General features: G+C 32.0%; 1 protein-coding gene across 10 annotated transcripts; it reads left to right on the top strand.

The window, feature by feature from the left end:
• The first annotated feature begins 2,989 nt into the window (after window positions 1-2,989).
• On the top strand, window positions 2,990-19,631 carry LOC108145284 (calcium/calmodulin-dependent protein kinase type II alpha chain). Of its 10 annotated transcripts, none has more exons than XM_017270590.2 (16): window positions 2,990-3,269; window positions 5,830-5,984; window positions 6,053-6,147; window positions 7,011-7,070; window positions 7,696-7,750; window positions 8,049-8,374; window positions 8,473-8,567; window positions 8,626-8,748; window positions 8,811-8,937; window positions 10,570-10,662; window positions 12,703-12,759; window positions 15,378-15,443; window positions 17,870-17,948; window positions 18,939-19,033; window positions 19,088-19,202; window positions 19,280-19,631. In XM_017270590.2, exons 2-16 carry the CDS (start codon window positions 5,920-5,922, stop codon window positions 19,422-19,424), a joined length of 1,596 nt encoding a protein of 531 aa, XP_017126079.1. In that variant the 5' UTR covers window positions 2,990-3,269; window positions 5,830-5,919; the 3' UTR covers window positions 19,425-19,631. The 10 variants fall into 10 exon arrangements, with proteins under 10 accessions (XP_017126079.1, XP_017126081.1, XP_017126077.1 ...); XM_017270592.2 differs by having other exon boundaries at window positions 2,990-3,286; window positions 17,873-17,948; XM_017270588.2 differs by having other exon boundaries at window positions 2,990-3,286.
• Window positions 19,632-22,099: the final 2,468 nt, after the last annotated feature.

The raw sequence follows: 22,099 nt of genomic DNA, 5'->3' as shown, positions 1-22,099 counted from the left end.
ATTCTCTATTTAGTATAGCTTTCACTGACATTAATCACTTTTAATACAATCTCTAACACATTCGGTGGCTGACAGAGCTGTACTCAAATTAAAAATTTAATAATCAATAAACTATTAAAGACATCGACAAAATTGTAAAGCACATTTTTTTTATTTTTAAAATTATATTTTTTTTCATGTAACAGCTTACTTCGTTAACTTAATCGTATATATGGTTAAAAATATAAATGATAAAATTAAACAGAATGACTTAATTTTGGACATATACGTTAAAGTATTGAAAGTTATAACCATAATATTTTCGATTTTACAGATTTACGTCTAATTTTGGGTTGTACAAATATACTTATAAAAGTTCAGAAATATTGGGAAAGTTTTTTGCGTAGAGTCGGACAGACAAACGGACTAACAGACGGACGGTCACAAAATAGAGAAAACCGTAGCTTTTCGGTCCAAAAATCGTTGCATAGGTCAAGGAAGAAGTTGTACAGTGCGCGGTTATTTGCATGATCACAACTTTAATGGCCGAGTATCACGAAAAGTTCGAGTGAAAACAACCAACAAATTGAAAGCTGTCCACAAACAGAAAAAAGAACACAAAAAATATTAGTTATTTAATTAGGAATACTAAGTTTAATTAAAATCAATCCATCAACTCTAAAAACTTCTTTATCAGATTTTTTGACGAATTATTATTATTTAGTATTTTACCAAAAACAAAAAAAAAATACTTTATTTTTATTCAATTAGTTTTGTTTGATTACGAAACATAGTTTGCGAATTTGTGAATTTGGTTCCTGCACCTCTTTATATTGAGGCTGGAAATATTGAAAGGTTAGAATGTTACATTTTGTAATTTTCACCCATGATCGCTTCTGGAAATATGCCTTCTTTAGGGCAGCTGGGTGCAAAGTCGTTTGCATACACACATACTGCTAGTGTGCCACAGTCTCAAAAGATAGTATCCAAGATACTCCTTACTCCGTTTACACTGCTGACAGTGTAAAAAAGACTTTTACAGTGAACTCTCAATGTGATTTAATAACACTGTGCAACAAATTGGGTCGATTAAAAAAACCAGTTGGTGCGACTATATAGGCCTAATAAATCTAGGTGTGCTGAACCTCATTCTTTGAATTCCTCCACACCCTCAGTTTTCGAGAAAAATTATCTTAAAGACCCAAAAAGGACGAATTTACGGGTTCTTTGATTCTTAATAACAGCCGAACAGAATTTAACTGCCTAAACCTATGACATTTTTTGCTCATACCCAAAACATCCCAGAGATTTAAAAAAAATGTTTGTTTTGAAAAAGAATGCAATCATTCAAAAGACCTATAGGTCCTTTGTTTGTTGGTGCCTAAAAGTAGGCTCACAATTTTGGTGCAATGCCTACGATATTCATGTAAAATTGTACATGATTGACATACAATTTTAGTAATTTAACAGTAGTAATTTATAATTTATGCTATTATATTTTTGCGTTAGTGCTACTATTTGGCTAAGGATCCTCATACCAAAAACAGTCGAGAAATTTTTTTTTAATTTTATATTGGAAACGAATGTGATTCAAAGGACCTATAAGTCCTTTGTTTGGTGGTGCCTAAAAGTATGCACACAATTTTGGTGAAATGCCTACGATATTCATGTAACATTTTACATGATTGACATAGAATTTTAGTAACTAAACATGACAGGGTTTGAGAATACTTTTTTCAAACCATACTGCCCGCTGCAGTTTCTCAACCGTGTCATGTTAAACATGAACATGCATCGGCAGCAGCAGAGCGGCGGCAGAATTTTTTTTTGCCTTCTTTGTTTCGAACTTCAAACTAGACGGAGCCCTTGATGTTTGATTTTGTTCTTTTTTTCCCCCTGAAAGACAACCAAAGAGACTGCTTTGAGCGAAACACCTTTTAATTTGCTTGTTCCCGACTCATCAAAGTGTCCGTAGATGATCGGTTTTTTTTTTGGACACCTTGAAAATGTTGGCGGGTATTTGCGAGCACCGTCCATTATTAACTTACAGGATAGTCCAATAGGTTTTGACGTGCCCAAGTTTACCAGTTTTATCCATATCCTACACGGTACATGATCGTACTTAAACTGATTTTTAGTAAATGATAATGTTCTAATCATGTTTCTATGCAACCTCACGTTTCCTAGCCGATTTTTTTACCTGCAACCCTAATTTCTCGGCGGAAAATAAATCAAAAATAGCCAGAGACGTTCACTTACTTCTGGAAAGGGACAGCTTCTTTGGAAGAGCCTAAAGAGCACTTACAACAAATTCCTGTCCAGAGCAGCGAAGTGGTAGCTGTTTTTGTATTGAGGATAGTCGGTTCGTTCCCAACCGTTCCGCGGGGACGGGAAAAGGTGCACAGGATAATTACAACTTAACAAATTTATTCAAACAAATTGATCCCTTTTACTAAGAGAAAGTTCGATTTCGTCGTTTAAGTATTTTTGTTAAGAATGACAGCATTTTGTTTGGGAATTTACAAATAGCGGTGGAAAAAATTGAGATGGGAACATCAGACGTTGACTATTTAAAAACGCTGCAAACACTGTTACATTAGTAAAAATTTCTTTCAAGGATTAATAACATATATATTGTTTGTACCGGTATTACTGAAAAAACGAGTGTACAATTTTCGTAAACATTTTTATGCATCACATCTAGTTAGAATAAATTATATCGTCAGCGCTGTTCGTTCCTAGATCATCCTTAGATGTCATAAATGCACATATTGAAAAAATTGAATTGTTGATTCTACAAAATATATTTGAAGACAATGCTTTCCAAAAAGATTTGGATGTTAATTACCGAGTTTCCAACAAAATACTATTATTGTAAAATACTGAGATGTGTATTTCGGACACTAATGCATATTTTTTTAGTGCGCAGACTCCTGGGCATGGTCTACCTCGAGCAAGCCTTCGTGGGCATAAGTTTTCAATTGAACGACAGTCTGAGAAAAGTCGGCAAAAAGCTTTTCGTTTCGGTACTTCATCGAATCAAACGCGACCGCAAAATCTTGTTAGTCAGTATTGAATTCGATTTTCAAGCAAACAGACGTTCTAAAAATTTCTGTATCTGACGCGTCGTGGTTTCCCAGTTCGCTAAAAACATATATACATATGTAGATATTTTTATGTGCATTTCGGAACAATAACTTACCATATTGTCATTCCAAAAGATATTAACGGAAAATCAAACACATCCATCGGGTTGACGTTGAAACATTGATTTTAGTGCACACATCTAAGTATACATCAACTATAGGTATCCATTTGATAAAATACACTCTTTTTATATACATATGTGTATACTTATTCACACATATATTTGTATAAATATACATATCTATAATTGTGTAGTATTCTCCTGGTACAATTCTGGGTCAACACAGATTCAAAAATATACACAAACGTACATATTTTCGATCCAAGTATATTAATTTTCTGAGTATATAAGTTGACATATACTTTTAATATAATTTTGTAAGCATGTGATAGTGTGTAGGATGGCATAATTAATTTAATAAATCTATTTTCTCGCCTCGCCCCAAGCTTTAAAGGACGTTTATTCGACGTTTGTATGTATCCATTTATGTTCATATGTATGTTTGTGTTCATAAATTTACACAGTTTATACATGTATGTACGTACATGTACATACATTCATATATCACATATATATTATGGAACTTCTAGCGTGTGCAGGATTAAAAATGTTGAAATTTTATGTGTAAATATTAAAATAACATATTTGTATTTTATATAATTTGAATTGTTGGTCTTATCCCAGTGTCTCGTTACGTTTTATTTTAGACAAAGTAATGGTTAAAATACAGCTGTAAATGTTCATGCAGATATTTTATTTTATTTACGGGTAAAACACCCTAATATAATTTTGCGCATCTGGATTATTCGCAACAAGTTCTACCTAATGCCCTGGCATTTCCTTGTTAAACGGGGAGGGGCGTTTTGCCATTAAGCTCAATCAAAAAAAGCTCCAGCATAAGAAACCTGCAAAGGATACATACTTACGTACATGCCTTGTACAGCGCCCCAGATACATTCTTCTAGGCAGGATTTTCTGATTCAGTAAGAAACCAACCGTAACCAAAAACACCTGTCGCTGCTCGAGAATTTTTAAGAAATTGTTTTGGGACTCAAATTTACATTGTCTGAGATCAAAATTTGAAGTAACCATTTTTCGACAAAAGATGTGCTGGTAAAAGTACGCAATATAAGTTTTAAAGGACTTTTTTTCATTATAACAAATTTTAAAGTTTCCTTAACTTTGGTTTTAGCTCAGTATTAAGCTCCAAAAATTATTTCATGTATATATTGTTTTTCCTTGTGGAACACTTTTGAAAAAATAAGAAATATTGACGAAATATCAACTTGTATGTGTGTACAAAGTAAAAATGTAAGTAATTCATGATAAAAAAGTTCAGATGATTTTATGGCTTCGTTTTTCCGTACATGGCCCTTCAGCAAGGCTAGTTTTATAGTTCACTTTTATCAAAGGTCTTAAAAACTCATAAATAGTAGCTCTTAAATAGTAGGTCGATTTTAATTTTCGTGTCTACTACACACAAACAATAACTAAGGTTTAACATGCCTCAGAGTGACATGACCACGTTTTGAAATAAACCTACGCTGCGTAAGAATAACAAGAATCTGCATGTCAAATCCTAAATATCTAGCTCTTATAGTTTCCGTTTCAAACAGACGACTACTAGATACAAGATCGACTCGGCCTGATATACTTTATAGGGTCGAAAACGCTTTCTTCTAGCTGTTAAATTCAATTTTCAACGAATTTTCCGCATACTATTTTCCTCTTCGAGTAACGGGTATAATTATAATATCAAATACAGTTGTTTAACTGAAATCGTTACCTCATTAGAACCTCATGCCTCAATTGACAAATTCAACGGTAACTTTAGTTTAACTTCCCTATGTATAAAGAAGAGTACTGCTCAAAACTCGGTAGACCCTAGTGTAAACAGGTCAACCTTAATTTGGGAATGCTCAAAACGCCGCTACGAGCTAGAACCGAAATCCATCTAAAGTGTGTGACCAAACCAGATAAAAATACCTAATACAATAACTGTAGATTGACCAAGTTACTTTTATGTTATTAAATCAGTTGCTTATCGACTACATAATTGCAAAAGAAAAGCTACTCCTGCGGAACAAATACGACTGATGTCTAGATATGGTTGAGTTTTGAAGAACAATCGTATTGTTATCGAGATGTGTTCGATCAGCCGCCCAAAGCCATATCAATACTACATATATCCGCGGCCACCACGATAAGCTAAGAGTAGTGAACAAGTGAACGCCAATCGCACATGGATTTCGCAGGATAAGACACTGGGATCCCTTCATTGGATTGTTATTATTTACATAAAGCCAGAGCAGGACCAGAGAATGACCGAGGTCGCGATTCGAGGGCGGAAGTTACCAGGTTGCTTGCAATAGTATACGCAAGATCGGCCCGGCCAGTGGAGACTTAAGTTTTAGTAGTAGCATAACAGAACAGAGAATTTTCAAGCGCTCTTGTTAATTGAATTCATTTTTGCATTTCCACGATACCGCAGTATATAAGATTAGCGCTCAGTTTCTTAGATGTCATGTATTTGAATGTAAGAAATTTAAAATCTGGACGTTGTCACTGCACCATAGCTTTTTATAAACAATGGGTAGAATATCTGAAATATTAGATTGATTGTATATGGCTGTTATCATATTTTAAAATTAGATATTTATTTGTATTGTATCTAACAATGCTGGTTTATTTACACTATTCAGAGACAAAACTTGAAGACCCAAGAGAAGGCACTTCTGCAGATTTGTTAAATATCTCTAGTCGCAATAGATTTTCTTAAGTGTGCCATCGCGATGGCTGCACCAGCAGCCTGTACGCGTTTTTCGGACAATTACGACATCAAAGAAGAGCTGGGAAAGTAAGTTAAACAGAACCAAAGCTTATACGTCGGTCATAAATAATTGTTAATTTTTTTTCGTATTTTAGAGGGGCATTCTCAATAGTAAAAAGATGTGTCCAAAAATCAACTGGATTTGAATTTGCTGCAAAAATTATAAATACAAAAAAGTTGACCGCAAGAGGTAAGGAGATGGTTATATAGATTTTATGTTCACTATCACTATTTTTTAGTTGAGCAAGCACCTGTAAGTACCAAATGAAAATGCTTGTGTATTGAACATTTAAAAACTACAGTGACTCACAAAAGTATTCGTCGCACATATGTTTATAAGAATTCTGTATAAAAAAAGAAATCAACAAAATATGCAGTAAGGCAAACAAGATTTGGGTGCTCAAAAACGTATTCGTAGCGCGAAGTAAAATAAATTTTTGCGAGATCATATTGACTGACAATAAATGCAACATTTGATAGATGTAACCCAACTGTGAGAAATGGCAAAAATTGACCAGATATAGAAGAGACAAATAAAATAGTTGCCAGCAACAGGAAAACTAACAACATTTTGTTAACAGCACTAGGAACAAATTTAATCGTCTTCAGAAAACAGAAAACACAAAACACGATAGAGATGCTTAGTGTTAACAAAAGTATAAAACTGTTTTGGATCTAGTAAAAACTGAATCCTACGAGTTAAATAGCCACTATAACACTGGTCGTTTATAACACTTAAGTTCTGGAAAAGGCGGCTTGCGAGCCACACTCTTTATGTTTATTATAAGCAGACTTGTTATACATAAGATTAGAAAGCGATAGCTTCAACTTCAAGTGGAACAATAGCCCCAACAACACGTCCTGGGATGTCAAAATAGAACTGTTACACAATGCCAAAAAATTTTAACTCATCTAAGCCAGTAAAATAACAATTTTTAATAGAAAGAATGAAAGAATAGATTGGAAAAGCATAACTATTTTCATGGATTTCAGATTAATTCACATCATGAAAGTAAAACTAACCTATTTCATATTGCTGCTTTTACATTTTAGACTTTCAAAAACTGGAACGTGAAGCAAGGATCTGCAGAAAATTACACCATCCTAACATAGGTAAGTTGTGTGAAAACTTTTAAAACTTCCTAAATTTTTATTCGCAGATTGTAGGCCTGATGGTTATGTGTAATACGCATCAAAAATTTGTTTTACAAAAGTGTTGAAACGTTTATTAATTTTTTGGCCCATATGTTTGCATTGGTGCGCTCTAACAATTTTTGCCTGTTTTCGCTCTTACACTCAAAAATTTCCATGCAAGAACCGCTTTTTTTAAAAGTGTTTGATAAATCAGAATAACGCTTTTAAGTTTATTAAATTAAAGGATTTCATATAGCTATCATAGGAACGATCGAATGATTGTGGTAAAAATCATCATCATTTAATGGGTATAATTCGAAAGTAAGATATTTTAAAGATGTTTTATTTTTGCAATGGCTGCAAAAGTATATAAAGTTCGGTTTGCTGAAGTTTTCTTCCTTTCTTGTTCAAATAAAAAATAAACTTATTAATTCGAGAATCACATTTTGAAATAAACTTGCGTTACGTGGGCATCTTAACTAGTATAAACAAAATGCTTTAGTTCCAACTGGCCTAAAATCTATTACACATATTGAACAACAAAATTTTGCAGTCTTAGGGTTACTATTTAAAGTAATTGAATATTACATTTGTTTTATTTCAGTGCGATTGCATGACAGCATACAGGAGGAGAACTATCACTACCTTGTTTTTGATCTGTAAGCTATAAACTCCATAAAAAAACTCCAAAATTCCCGTTGCCTATTTTCAAAAATTTGTAAAAATGAGTTTCCAACAAACGCTTATACATGTAGCAATGACTTGACTATTGTTTCTTGAGATTCATACTCCATCCTTTTACCTCCGATTTTTCATACACCTGTATGAACATGATCAAAACTTTTCAGCAAACTCTATACAAAAATAAAGAAGTTCCTACCGCTTTTGTTACTTAAATATAGTCTAAATTAAGAAAACCAATCAACAAAATTTGACAATGCATAAATACATTTGCAGTGTAACTGGTGGTGAACTTTTCGAAGATATTGTTGCACGTGAATTTTATTCAGAGGCTGATGCATCACATTGTATTCAACAAATATTGGAATCGGTCAATCACTGCCACCAGAATGGTGTGGTGCATCGAGATCTGAAACCAGAGAATTTACTATTAGCTAGTAAGGCAAAGGGTGCAGCAGTGAAACTCGCTGACTTTGGTCTAGCCATTGAAGTTCAAGGCGATCATCAGGCATGGTTTGGATTTGCTGGCACTCCAGGATATCTGTCGCCAGAGGTATTGAAAAAGGAGCCGTATGGCAAATCGGTAGATATTTGGGCATGTGGTAAGCAATTACTATTTCTATAATATTTGTGTTTTCGTGCATTTGCTATTATGTAAGTCGGATTACACAGTTCAGCAACTATTTTTTTGTTTTCACAGGAGTAATCCTCTATATACTTCTTGTCGGCTATCCACCATTCTGGGACGAAGATCAGCACCGCTTGTACTCACAGATTAAAGCAGGAGCTTATGATGTAAGAAATCAGGTTTAGCTTTAACGGTTAATCATCAATTAATGTTATTCTATTTAAGTATCCGTCACCAGAATGGGATACGGTCACCCCAGAAGCAAAGAATCTTATCAATCAAATGCTTACGGTGAATCCAAACAAGCGAATAACTGCCGCCGAGGCATTAAAACACCCATGGATTTGCGTAAGTAGAGGCATTCATATTTTGTTATATATATTGTATATTGTTTATATTTATATTTACAGCAACGAGAGCGAGTGGCTTCCGTTGTGCATCGCCAAGAAACCGTAGACTGTCTCAAGAAGTTTAATGCACGTCGCAAGCTAAAGGGAGCAATACTTACGACCATGTTGGCCACCAGAAACTTCTCGAGTAAGCAAAAAAAACATTTTAAAATAATAATTTGGAAAAATTGTTGGTTTGTCGATAATAACTATCGACCGACCGAATAAACTTACGTCGCCTGATAACTGGCATCTGTCAGAGTCCCCGAATGACATAGCCGGCCTTTAACTGGGCGTGGCCAGATAGAAAATCTCTGGCTTTTTTGCATTCCATGATCTCGACGTTCATACAGACGGGGAGACAAACATGTTAACATTAAAGTTCAGTACTCAAATCGGCAAAAAGACTTACGAGAGGTAAATACCTTTTTCCGCAATTAACGTTCGTCCCGTTTTTCATGCTTTTCGATAAGTGCTCAAATTGCTGAGCAGCAAGCACTTAAAACATTTGTTAAGTGGGTACAGTACATGTGGAGTCTACTCTGTTGTCCTATGGCAATCGACATATTAAATATGCCGCCAATTCAGTACTAAATTCATAGTTGTTCAACAAAAAGGATTTGAAGGGTCTTTTCAAATTGAAAATTTGTCCAACAGTTCAAAACAAACTGCTATGTTAGGGTCTTGGGATCATTTTTATTGTACACATTATTTCTTTGGCAAAGTTTATATATCCTTGCAGTTATTATAATAATATAATCTTTAATCAAAGGACTTTATTTCATTCCTATGGCAGCTACATGATATCGTTGCCCTACTTTTATAAAATTTAAAAAGTTATTTTGAAATATATTTGAATACAATTAAACGAAGCTGTAATTTTTTATCTCAGACCCTATAGAGTATATATGTTCTTGATTAGCATCACTAGGAGAGTAGATCTAGCCATGTTCGCCTGTGCGTCCGTCCGTCTGTTTTTACGCAAACTAGTCTCTTAGTTATAGAGCTATCTGCGTGAAACTCCCCAAATCTTGTATTTCTATTGCAAGTAGTATACAAGTCGGAACGACCGTATAGTCCCATAGGAGCAATCGGAAAAATAAATGAAAATAAATGATAACTTTGCTGTTTTATATTTTTTTTTCGTTCGTCGAGATATAGTAATAGTTAAAAATTTTAGAATTACGGTTTAAATTATATTATAATTGGACGACTATTTCATATAGCTCCCATTAGAATAACCGGAATATAAAAACAACACATTTTTTTTAAATGTAGCTTTTCTATTTAAAAAATTTTTTTTTTTAATTCTTTTTCACATTGATAGTTCAGATTTACGTTTTTAATGTATTCAAATCCGAAAACGATTTCATATAGCTGCCATTGAAACGATCGAAAAATTGGGCTGAAAATCATCAAAGCTTCATATAAATCGAAAATTAAGTGTTTTCAAGAATATTTCATTTTTGCAATAGCTGCAAGGGTATATAAACTTGGACATGGCTAGATCGACTCTGCAGCGATGGGGATCTGAAATATATCTACTCTATAGGGTCGCAATTGTGTTTCACTGCGTTTCAAACTTTTGACTGAATCTATAATAACCTCTCTGATGGTACAATTCCTCAAAAAATTGAGATTTCTAAACTTCTGAAATATATTTGTTTTTTAACCTTTTGTTGAAGACGACATGGTCCATATATATTTTTAAAGGCTGCTAAAATTTGTAATTATAGTCACGGAAATAATAAGTAAATAAACAATTTTTGTATGTTTATAGGCAGAAGTATGATTACCAAAAAGGGTGATGGATCTCAAGTCAAGGAATCAACTGATTCTTCTAGCACTACACTTGAAGACGATGATATAAAAGGTAAATATATCAAATAATGAAATATTACGCATTTATTTATAGTAGACTAAAAATGTCAAGATTTGGTCAACATTAGTAAATTAGTTTAGTATGTGAGGGCTCACAATTTAACGCTAGATTTTTGCACCAAGACTCAGTACCAGATAAAATAAAATGCATTCATTCAACGATATACAGTTTGATACTAAAACATAAAGTTAACATGTGAAATAGCAAAGATTGTGAACTTAATTTGTATTTCCATTCTTTTAATTTATCTTATTTATAATTTTTTAATATTATTTAGTTCTTGATTCTTGGGAAAGAGAGATTCGGAAATTATTAAAACGTTAAAACTGAGCGTACAGGACTTTAAATTTAAATAAACATAACGTAAACTACAAAAAAATTTACCGTGGTTCACAATGGAATTTTTCCTTTTTTTATAAAGACGTTAAACCTTTTTTTTTAAATTTGCATATAGTTAAGTTGATTAAATCATTTTTAACTTAGCAGCTATCTAGTAAGAATAAAGCTTTAAATACCCTTGCAGGCCAACATTTTAATAAAATCTAATTAAGTTAGCTCAGGAATACGGAAAGACGTGCTTTCGTACTAATCCTTCAGTAAAATAGCCGTCATAACCAAACATATTTGCTAAAATCATTTAAATCTTTTTTTTCTTATTAAAAATTATTAGAAGCTTATTTATGTAATTTTGCACGAACTCAATCATTCCCTATAATACTGACAAAATTGCACTTTAAACCTAATTTCAAAAGCTAATGTCAGATAGACGATTTAACAAATTTATACATTTTTTACATTTTTAAATACACGTGATTTTTGTCATTAATGTAAGGGCGAAGTATGTTTTACACAAAAATCTTAATATAGTGATCACAAGTAATATTAAAACATTTCTTTTACATTTTTGGAAAACAGTTACATATATATATGCAAAATTTTTATTTTTTTATTTTCCAATCACTTTAAAAAAAATGTAACTAATTTCCATCTGTAATTCTAACTTGAGAAAATGCTCTAACCTCTGACCCAAAATTGTAAACAAATATTTTAAGGTTTCAAATCATTTAAGACTTTAACACAAAGTTTTTTGCCAACTTAAATGAGTATATTTCATGTTTAATTTATCATTCAAGACACTTTAATATTTATTAGCACTTTACTTCATCAGATAATTACTAAGCTTAACATATCAAAAAATTTATGAAATTTGTTCAGTCTGAACTTACTTTAACTAACCCTCACTGGAATCAAAAATTCGTGATAAAAATTTGTATAGGTATTTTCAATTCGTAGGTTTTTTGATAGAGGTGAGTATCTGGCAAAAAAAATTGTTTTAACCCTTATGGAAAGTCGATGCTCCATTTCGAATTAAATCTGAACTTTTCATAAAATTTCATGAATTTTTGTGTACGTGCAATAATACCCAAGTGCAACAACGCACACGCAAGTGTGAAAAAGTCCCGCTGTATTATCTAAACCAGTGGTGTTCACGCGCACGAGTTCGCGAACAGCGATTTATTCTGCCGGCTCTCTGCCGACACCGACAGTGTAAACGGTCGTGTGGCTTCGGCAAGCGTCTTCGGTTTGACCCACACAAATGCAAGTTAACATGTAAATGCATTTGTGTGGACTTCACTGATCTAAACATAGGTGGTTTTGTAAACACTCTTGCCTCTTATGTTTATTCAATTTTATTACAAAAAAATACCATTACAAGGAGCGAAAAGTTTTTAGTGATGTTATTATTTTAGAATCTCGTAAGAATTCACTTTGGTCATTATTGCACGCTCCCAATTAAACTGTTGTTAATGCAAAATCCAAAACATTGTAAATGCACAAAGGACACAAATTTTTTTTCCATTTAATTTGGCCATATGTATTTTAGAGAATATAGAAAATATAATAGAGTTATGTAAGTTAAATCATTCCAACACAAACAAAACTCACAATCTCAGAAAGACTGTAACGGAAAATTTGGAACATATGCATTTAAAAATATGCCATTTTTGTACATTTTTTTGTTTTTCCTAGAAGATAAAAAAGGAATCGTTGATCGCAGTACCACAGTCATATCAAAAGAGCCTGAAGGTAAATGTTAACATGCATTGTTGGTTTTTTGTAATTCACAAACACTAATTCTATAAAAATCATTAAATATCTATAACGCACATTCTCACCATCATCTGTTCATTTTTGTGCTAAGACAATATCCAAATACTTATACAACGCTAGGTTAACTCAAAAAGTTATATCGCTGAATAATGTTTAAGTAAAGGCTACATTGCATAAGTATATTTATATAAAGCACTATGAATTGTTGCGCGGCATTAAAATCGAAATTAAGAACTTGTACCATGTGCGTGCGCTTCTGGTTGCTCATCAAAAAATATATATTCAAAAGTTTGCTGTCGATTCCCAATAGTCTTATTTTGATCTTTTTTCCAGCCTTGAATCTTCTGCATTTGGATTGAAACTTAAGTGCAACAAAACCATTAGAATATTTAGTTAAGTGTACTTAAATTTGAAAGTTGAACAAAATGCTTTTTTTATATTAAATGTCAATATAATGATTATTGAAACTTGTGAGGAATAACTTTGTTGGTTCTCAACACAAAAGAAAATCTTAATGTCAGTATATTCACATACCCTTTTTTTTATAAAAATATTATGCATCATGACAAGAAACTTAATTCTATGTAGTGTTTAATAATAATAAAGTTTATTAAAGGAAATTAAAGTATAAGTTTATCTTTGCATTATTAGTCCGAAAATTTGGTCGAAATGCAGAACAAGGTTAATATTTTTACTAGTATAAGTTAAACAGCCCATTGATGGGCTTTTAAATAAAAGGGCGCCATTAAACGTAGATAATAAACTAATCAAGTCCTACAAAATAAAATTCAATTCAATTCATTGAGGAAAAAAGCTTTAATTTTTGAGCGATTGAAAATAAGAACATGATTGTTTACTCAGGATAGGATTACAATTTTTTTATTTTACTTTTTTGTTTATTATAAATATATATAGACGTTATTCGTAGCGGACAATTCGGACAAAGCGAACAGGTTGAATGAAGCGCTTCTGTCCTTACAAAAGGTGTAGTCTAATAAGACACGTCTGTCCGCCCACAAGTCGCAAACCAAATGTTTTTTTGCTCAATTGGTTTGAATTTAAATATATCTGCTACTGTGAATCGACTTTCTCTTTAAATTTTAAAAACGCTGAATGAAAAATGCCCATATAATACCCGACAGACACAAAAATATTGATACTTTTCGCTTAGAAAGAGATAATAGGTTCCAGTAAATTAAACTATATACCTCAACTAGAGCTATCTCTAGTTTAATAAATGACCATGTGATTGAGAAATGAAGAGTTCACTTTCCAAGAATTTAAGAGACCCAAGCCAGCTTTCATTCCCCTTTATTGGTGAGTATGTAACTGGTAATTCTTTTAGTTTGAAATCTCTATCATATTCAGGATATCTTGAAGTCGTGTTTAGTTTAAATAATAAAAGTAGTGCTATTTTAAGTATTTCCAAACTGCCTATTTTTTTTCAATATTTCCTTACATAATGAATGCTTATTTATATGTATAGATTTAATTCAGAACATAAACAGACCAAATTACGATGGTTTGAAATTTAGAATTTGAACTCTCAAAATAAAGATAAATTTACAGGTATAGACTTAGCCTATGTTTTTATACCCTTTCAGAGGGTATTATAATTTCAGTCAGAAGTTTGCAACGCAGTGAAGAATTTATTTCCGACCTTATAAAGTACATATATATTCTTCATCAGTACCACTAGGAGAGTTGATCTGTCCTTCCGTCCGCCCGCTTCTACGCAAACTAGGCTCTCAGTTTTAAAGCTATCTGCATAAAACTTTCCCAAGAGGAGTTGTCTTCGTATTGGGGGAAAATCTGCCAAGTGGGTTACTTAAAACTTAAAGGTCAGATTTTCATGGAACCTTTTATCTTTTTGGGTTCACAGCAACAACAATAAAAATACATCTGGGTCGGTTTTGAGAATTTCGAAGTTTAACGGAAGTTATAGTGTTTTAAATACTCAACTTTAAACACTTTTTGAAAAGATAGCACTTACTCTGTGTTTAGAAACTTTTGAATGGTAGTAGTAATCCTGATGATTGCTTCAGCAATTTCAGCTAAAATATATTTCCTTGATAACATTTTCGGATTTCCCTTTAACATAGGAAAATTGATCTTCTTTTGGTCCCTTTTGTTTCCAAACAAAATCATATGACTGGCAGCTGTCTCCTATTGACGAAGGCGTTTGATTTGACAAAGTTTTGCTGCCTCAGGGTTAATTAAATTTTGGACCGCTGGAGTCTAGTGGAGAAAGTGGGATTAATGGTATACTTGTTAAGCGCATAAAGTCGAAGGAACTGCATTGGCGGTCACAAATAATAATAATAAGAACAAAAACACCATTGTCTAGACGACTGTCTAGTGGGCTGCCTTAAAAGACAGCATAATATTTTTCAAAATATAACACATTCATGAACGTTCAGATCCAATAAAGGCACATTTTCTCACTCATTGTATAGTTCGAAAATTCATTCCATTTTTCTAACCTAGAAATAATTTCATTAGCTACATTAAACAAATGTTTTTTCCTGTGATGATTTTTTTAAAAATTTGTATAAAACATTGATTTTTATGCAAATACCAAATGTGCGTTTTAGATATAAGGATACTGTGTCCTGCAAAAACTTGCCAGCAAATTACAGGAAACTCCCAGTGCTCGTCAGGTATGTATGTATACCAAAAATTCGATAAAAATTGACGTTTTTAGGAAGGGTTTATTTGAATTTCCTCTTGTACAGACAAGCTAATTAACTCACAGAAAATTAATTTAAAAAAAAAAAACAAAATGTATCTGCCGTTGAAAGCTTAGTACTCAAATGCAAATAAGTGGCGGAGACTTTTCGTCAGGGTTTTTTTTTCACACCGGATGAAATTAACTTAGCAAAAAGAATAAAAAATATATTCTTTTGAGGTCAGAGTGGGCAGAGCAGATTTTTTCTTGAATCAAAAAATATACAGCAAAACAAAAAAAACTATATAACCCTTAATAAAAAGGCGTGTCCACCAAAAAATGTGGTTTACAGTTTTCGGCTATTATTAGTGTTTTTTCGTCAATCGTAGTAAGTAGTTAAACATTTTGTATGTGGTACTGTACAGTGGACAATAAAAATAAAATAAGAGCAATAAAAATAAAAAAATTAAAAAAAACATGAGACTAGAGCCCCGCCTTGCCGTCAATAGGCGCAGAGCAACTGACCAGCAATATTTGTAGCTAAATCGTTCCTGCGTGTAGCGTTTCAGAATAAGCCCGATATTGAATACTATGCTCATTCAAAAGTGGTAGTTGGTGCTATGGACAAGGACTGAAAGTGCTTTGAAATTTTACATGTGCTGTAGATATACATATGTTTACCTAATAGTTGCAAGCTGGCGGGATGAATTTAAATAGTTTATTGTTTAACAAGAGCCTAGCACACCCTGTTGCGATGAATTCTTGAGACATCCTTCACACTGGAGAGAATACATTTTGTCAGATAGTGAAACTGTTTTCGATCCGAGTACTAGGCTTAACAAGAGAAAGACAGTATTTTTATGCTAATTTTATTTCAGCAAGCACTTACACTTATAATTTGTGCTTGCAAAAATGCATGCTAACTATGTTTTAACCATTTGCACTATGCTGATGAGTAAAAGTGTCCTTACCAATACAATATTTCTTCCATTTAAACGACTTTTGTACAATTTTATGTTTTCTTTTCCGTTAAAATTGTTCTATTATCAGCAATGCCAATTTCCTATTAAATTGAATATTATACTTTTTGGAGGCTAACACGTTTTGTAACAATACAAATATAAACTGCAGGTGGATTTCTTACCTAATCAGTACAAGCAGGCCCCTTGATCATAATCCCGATCCAACTTTTTTACTATAAATAAAACTTTCTTAAACTTTTAAACCAAACTGTTACATTTTTTTTTATGTCTTATTAAAAGCCTGTGTAAAAAAAATAAGTTAGAATATTGAAAAAACGGTTCTTGAAGTAATTAATTGAACTTTACTGTATAGAAAATTCATATATATGTTGCCTGCCTAAAAACGGATTTTGCATATAATTTGCAACAATATTGCACTATGAAGTCTTTCCGATACCACGTGTTTGATATTTAAACTTTCTAGACTTAGTTTTTGGAATCTTTTGGGTAATACGGTCAGAACAATTTGTATATATCGATGTGGCTGTTAATGCTAATTAAGAAATTTATGGTCGGTTAAAATTAATTTAAATTTTGCCTATAAGTATTATATACATAGTTCCAGCACTTTATAAAAATAAGTATAATCCTATCCAATGATTAATCTTTCCTTCTGCAAATAGAAATGATAAACGTATGTTTCGTAGCAGTCACGAAACGAATTTGTAAAAAAACATTTCTGATATTAATATGTTATGAGTTTTGTTAACCATATTGACCGAAGTAACCTCTATCGGACTTATTTTTAGCTACTCTTAAATTCATTTAACTTATAACTGATGGTGTTCATCGAACTTGCTTGCACCTTTTGATCTTCACACCCAAAATATATAAATTTAATTAATAAATTTAACCTTACTCTACTACTTTAAGTTACAAAACCTAAATTTACCACAACAGAGTTACATCCTTCTTTCTGAATAAATTTTTTCGACTTTGTTGGTCGTGAACCTAAAATATTTATAAAAACGAAACTGCTTTAAGCGTGTCAAAATCAACTCAATTACTGAAATAACTTGAACATTCCATTAATTACAACGTTAAAATTCGGGAAACTCCCTGTGCTGTTGAATTTAAAACCTATGAAACTTTGTTCACCCTTTAACAATTAAAGGCCTGTAAGGGTATATTTAGCCTCAGTCTTCCTTGTTTGTTTTAAATTTACAAACTAATGAAAGTTACATGGCACTTTTCAAGGCTTTAAGTTTTCGATAAAACGAAATCAATTAGGTGCTGAATTTAAAAGAATATTTTATTGTCATGATGTTATTACTTATGAGCATAATCGTGTTATTGAGTTCATAGATTGATGAGGGTGAGATGAAGACTGATTAATTGTATCATTAAAACATTAATATTTAAACAAACTAATTAAAAAGTTTTTCTATTTACAAAGCAGCTAGACGACAAGAAATAATAAAGATTACTGAACAGCTGATTGAAGCGATTAACAGTGGCGATTTTGATGGATACACGTAAGTTTAGAATGTAACATTTTTCATTTCAGGAAAAAAAAGTCGTAACGCTGTTCCCTTTAACTTTACCTGTTGCTTGGAGGTACTCGGAATCCTAAATAAAAAATTAACACTAAACTAACACAAGAAAGGAAGCAAACTTCGGCAAGCCGAATTTTATATACCCTTGCAGATATTTCAAAAATAAAACATCTGTAAAACATCTTAATTTTGAATTAAATGAGTACTCATTAAAACCCATGGAAACTATTTTTTCACCCCAATTATTCGATCGTTCCTATGGCAGCTATATGAAATCCTCTTCCCATTTTAATAAAATTAAAAGCGTAATTCTGAACTATCAAATTATTACTATGTGGAAAAGAAATTAAAAGAAAATATTACAAATTGAGAAGTTACATTTTTTTTTTGATAATCTGATTGTTCTAATAGAAGCCAAATGCTATAGTCGGTCGATTTTTATGAACCAATAATATGTCTTGAACATCAACAAAAATTATTTTAAAAAAAGCAGCAAAGTTATAATTTAACGCGTTGCAAACTTCTGACAGAAATTATAATACCCTCTGCAAGGGTGTAAAAAAATAAAACAGGATAAAAAGTCTGTGGTCACTTTCTATCTTTCTTAATTTTATGATTGATTAATTAATTATTTTTTTTTTAAAGAGAAAACGAAAAAAAATTTGTGTTTGAATCAAGCTATTTAAAATCTAACAAAAATCTTGCCCGTAATATTTCTTATAGGAAGTCAAACTAATTGTTTCTAGTTTTTCTGGGACACCGACGGGTTTCTCAAGCTAACGACCCTAAAGTTCCCTTATTACGGTTTGAAATATTCTTGGTAGTTTTTTCACCTATTTTATACTTCATATTCTACTATTATTTAAAACTGAGAATCATTAATATACTCATTGGATTAATCAAAATATTTGAATTTTTACAAATATTATTTTTAAGAGTTTTAAATTTATAATTAATTGTTTACTTTAGCAAAATATGTGATCCGCATCTAACTGCCTTTGAGCCAGAAGCGTTGGGTAACCTTGTCGAGGGAATTGATTTTCACAAATTTTACTTTGAAAACGGTGAGTTTATAAGGACCTTTTGCAAGGTGTAAAGTTATTCAAGTCCGATTTCAGTTCTTGGTAAAAACTGCAAAGCCATAAACACAACCATACTTAATCCTCATGTGCACTTATTGGGTGAAGAAGCCGCTTGCATTGCCTATGTCAGACTCACGCAGTACATTGATAAGTAAGTATAGTAGAGAACCTTTTAAAATACAAGTAATGTGTAATTCATCCGTTAAAATCGTTTTATTTGATATTCAGGCAAGGTCATGCACACACCCATCAGTCCGAAGAGACGCGCGTCTGGCACAAACGCGACAACAAATGGCAGAATGTCCACTTTCATCGAAGTGCATCTGCAAAAATAAGCGGAGCTACTACATTCGATTTTATACCCCAGAAGTAGTGGGCGTTAGTCAATGGAATATGAACTGTCATTATGCACATGTCTAAGAAAGTGCTGCATTCATACTTGGAAGGCGCAAGAGTATTTTGCAAATAAAGTTGTTAGTGCGAATTTTATTATTTTTTATTTGTTTCTAAGTATTTTGTGTCCCCCCTGTTATTCTACGTTAAATATGTATGACGATTAAAAATCATATATCGCAATTCAGATATCCCACTGAAATGGTCACTTTAGAATGGAAATATAACAAAAAAAAAACACATAATAATATTGGTGCATAAAATATTTTATGTACGTGTCATGGTATCAATCATATGATTGTAAACTTAAATGGTGGCAAGCAAAGAAACAAGTTTATAATTTAACTTTTTATGATATTAATCTTGAAATAAAGCAAAAAAACTTTGTATCTATTGGAACAGAACAAACAGAACGCAATTCCAACCACTTAACTTAATCTTCTAAATAATTACAAACAATTTAAAAGGCATGTATCACCTACTAGGATACGAATAATCATTTGTTTGAGCAGTCCGCTTATTCTCGTTCTTAAAATACATACACACATGCATAACTTAATAAAATGTGTGAATACAGTCGAATACAAATTACTCAAGTTAGCATTAACAAATTCTGACACTGTAAAGAACTAGGTAACGACATTGTAGCATTTAAAATTTTGAAAAACTAAGTACCGTAAAACGAAATGAACAAAATTAGCTAATTGAAATATTAAATTAAGCCGAACTAATTGAGTTTACGCGATTACTCGTAACGCGTTAGATGACGTCTATCTCAAACTACTTGCCCGCTCTGTCCGCATCTCATTAGTATATAGAGGTGTCCCAAGAATAGTTCGACTTTCATAATGCAATAATTATTTTCTATCTTGCCATAGTTGTTGTTTCAAATCACCGTTTATTTATTTATGTGTATAAAAACGGAAAGTCGATAGGCTTTCTTATAACAGAAACTATATTATGTTGTTTCTATGTAAAATTTAGTTAATTAAATTAAATTACATTATGTGTCCCCTTATCATAAAGATCCATTTACAATTTAATTTAGTTAAACAATTTTTTTAGTGGCGACACAGTCAGTATTCTTGGGACCGATATAATGCATACACACAAAAAGCTTGAGAGATCCCGACACAAAGCAAAAAACGCATCTAAAAATTGAAATACAAATTGTATTATTGTATTTTCTACATTATTTTAAAAAATTTAGAGAGTATTTCAATATTAAAAACAATTTGCAGTGCAATAATAATAAACAAACCTAACATTATTCATTCTTCGATGAAAGTTGCAATCAATATAAAATGACAGTTCCACTAATTTCCCTATTTCCAAATATTTATATAAAAAAAAAGCGTATTAGCTTAAGCCCCTTTACACAGTGGATCTTTTTGTGTATAACTCCATATCCGTTGTTATGAGCACAAGTGCTAAAATATATTGTATGTATGAGACTGTATCATCGTAAAATGACTACAACTTTTTCTGATCATATATGTATAAAGTTGATTTAAAACAATTTTCAAAATGTTGGCACTAATTTGTTTGTATCTAGAAATCAAAAACGATTTTTTGATAAACGATTAAGTGAATATTTTCCTTCTTCATAAAGTTGTACTTTAAATGCAACCCACTCCTCTAGCTTTAAATTTTTATAGGGTAATGCCTTTAGAGTGCATAAGATGGAATGTATTTATGATTCTTTTTAATTGTCTAATACCATTAGTCAATTTAGGAAAAGGACTTAATCATGGTCATCAAAGTGTAAAATGTAAAATGTCGATTCAAATATTCATTGATTTAGGACCTAATGTCTTCTGAAATAATGTTTAACACTTATAATACGAAAGCAAACTATATTAAACCATTTGGACATATTAAATCGATCGAAGAGCTGTTGCTCCTAAGGAAAACATCTTTAGAATAACATTTAATTCATTAACCAAAAATATGTTTCTCAAAAACAGAAATCCAAATAATAAAACAAATGAAACAAGAAATAACTATTGCCTAATATAAAATATTTTCGTTAGTGGATGTCCCTTATACTTTAAGCAAATTAAACGCGTAATGCAATTTTAAGCTCATAATGCAAAGTCCATAACACAATTTAAAAATTCCAAATATTAAATAAACTATTCCATATATATGATTTATTAAATACAAATAAATACTTAATAAAACTGATAATAAACGTATACATAAACCGTCTACGCCTCTGGGTTAAACAGGAACAGTTTTCTATTATTCAAAATCAACCAATGGTATAGCCATTAAAAGGTACCGCTCTTATAAGAGTTTGTGCATTCTAAGAGTTTTGTTTTAGCTAGTCATTTCATTGCGGAGAAATGTTTTCATATTGGAGCTTTTGAGTCTGGTGGAGCAACTTTTGTGTCATTGTTGTATTCTGGCTTTAATTTCGCGTCCAACTGCACATCGGTAAACTCAATCCGATACTGCGTTCAAATGATGCATTTTTGAAATGAATACTTTTGTTCTTGTGTTATTAGTTGGTTTGTTTGTGCGTATCAAAGCGATATTAAGCAGCTCGAGCTAAAAAACTCCGGCTCGAAGGACCAAAAATGAATAGTTGGGGGGGTGGCAGATTCCTGCCCGTGATATTTGGTGGTAGAAAATGGCGACTCGATGGTTTCT

Source organism: Drosophila elegans, unplaced genomic scaffold (genome assembly GCF_018152505.1).
Source record: "Drosophila elegans isolate 14027-0461.03 unplaced genomic scaffold, ASM1815250v1 contig_349, whole genome shotgun sequence".
Classification (NCBI taxonomy): Eukaryota; Metazoa; Arthropoda; class Insecta; order Diptera; family Drosophilidae; genus Drosophila; species Drosophila elegans.
Note: the sequence above shows the minus strand (reverse complement) of the source record. Positions and strands in the feature narration are given on the sequence as shown.

Coding starts and splice junctions, on each gene's coding strand:
- LOC108145284 (XM_017270590.2), top strand. CDS start 5,920: ATGGCTGCACCAGCAGCCTGTACGCGTTTTTCGGACAATTACGACATC. Junction 15,444..17,869: donor AAACTCCCAGTGCTCGTCAG/GTATGTATGTAT, acceptor CTATTTACAAAG/CAGCTAGACGACAAGAAATA. Junction 17,949..18,938: donor GGCGATTTTGATGGATACAC/GTAAGTTTAGAA, acceptor TGTTTACTTTAG/CAAAATATGTGATCCGCATC.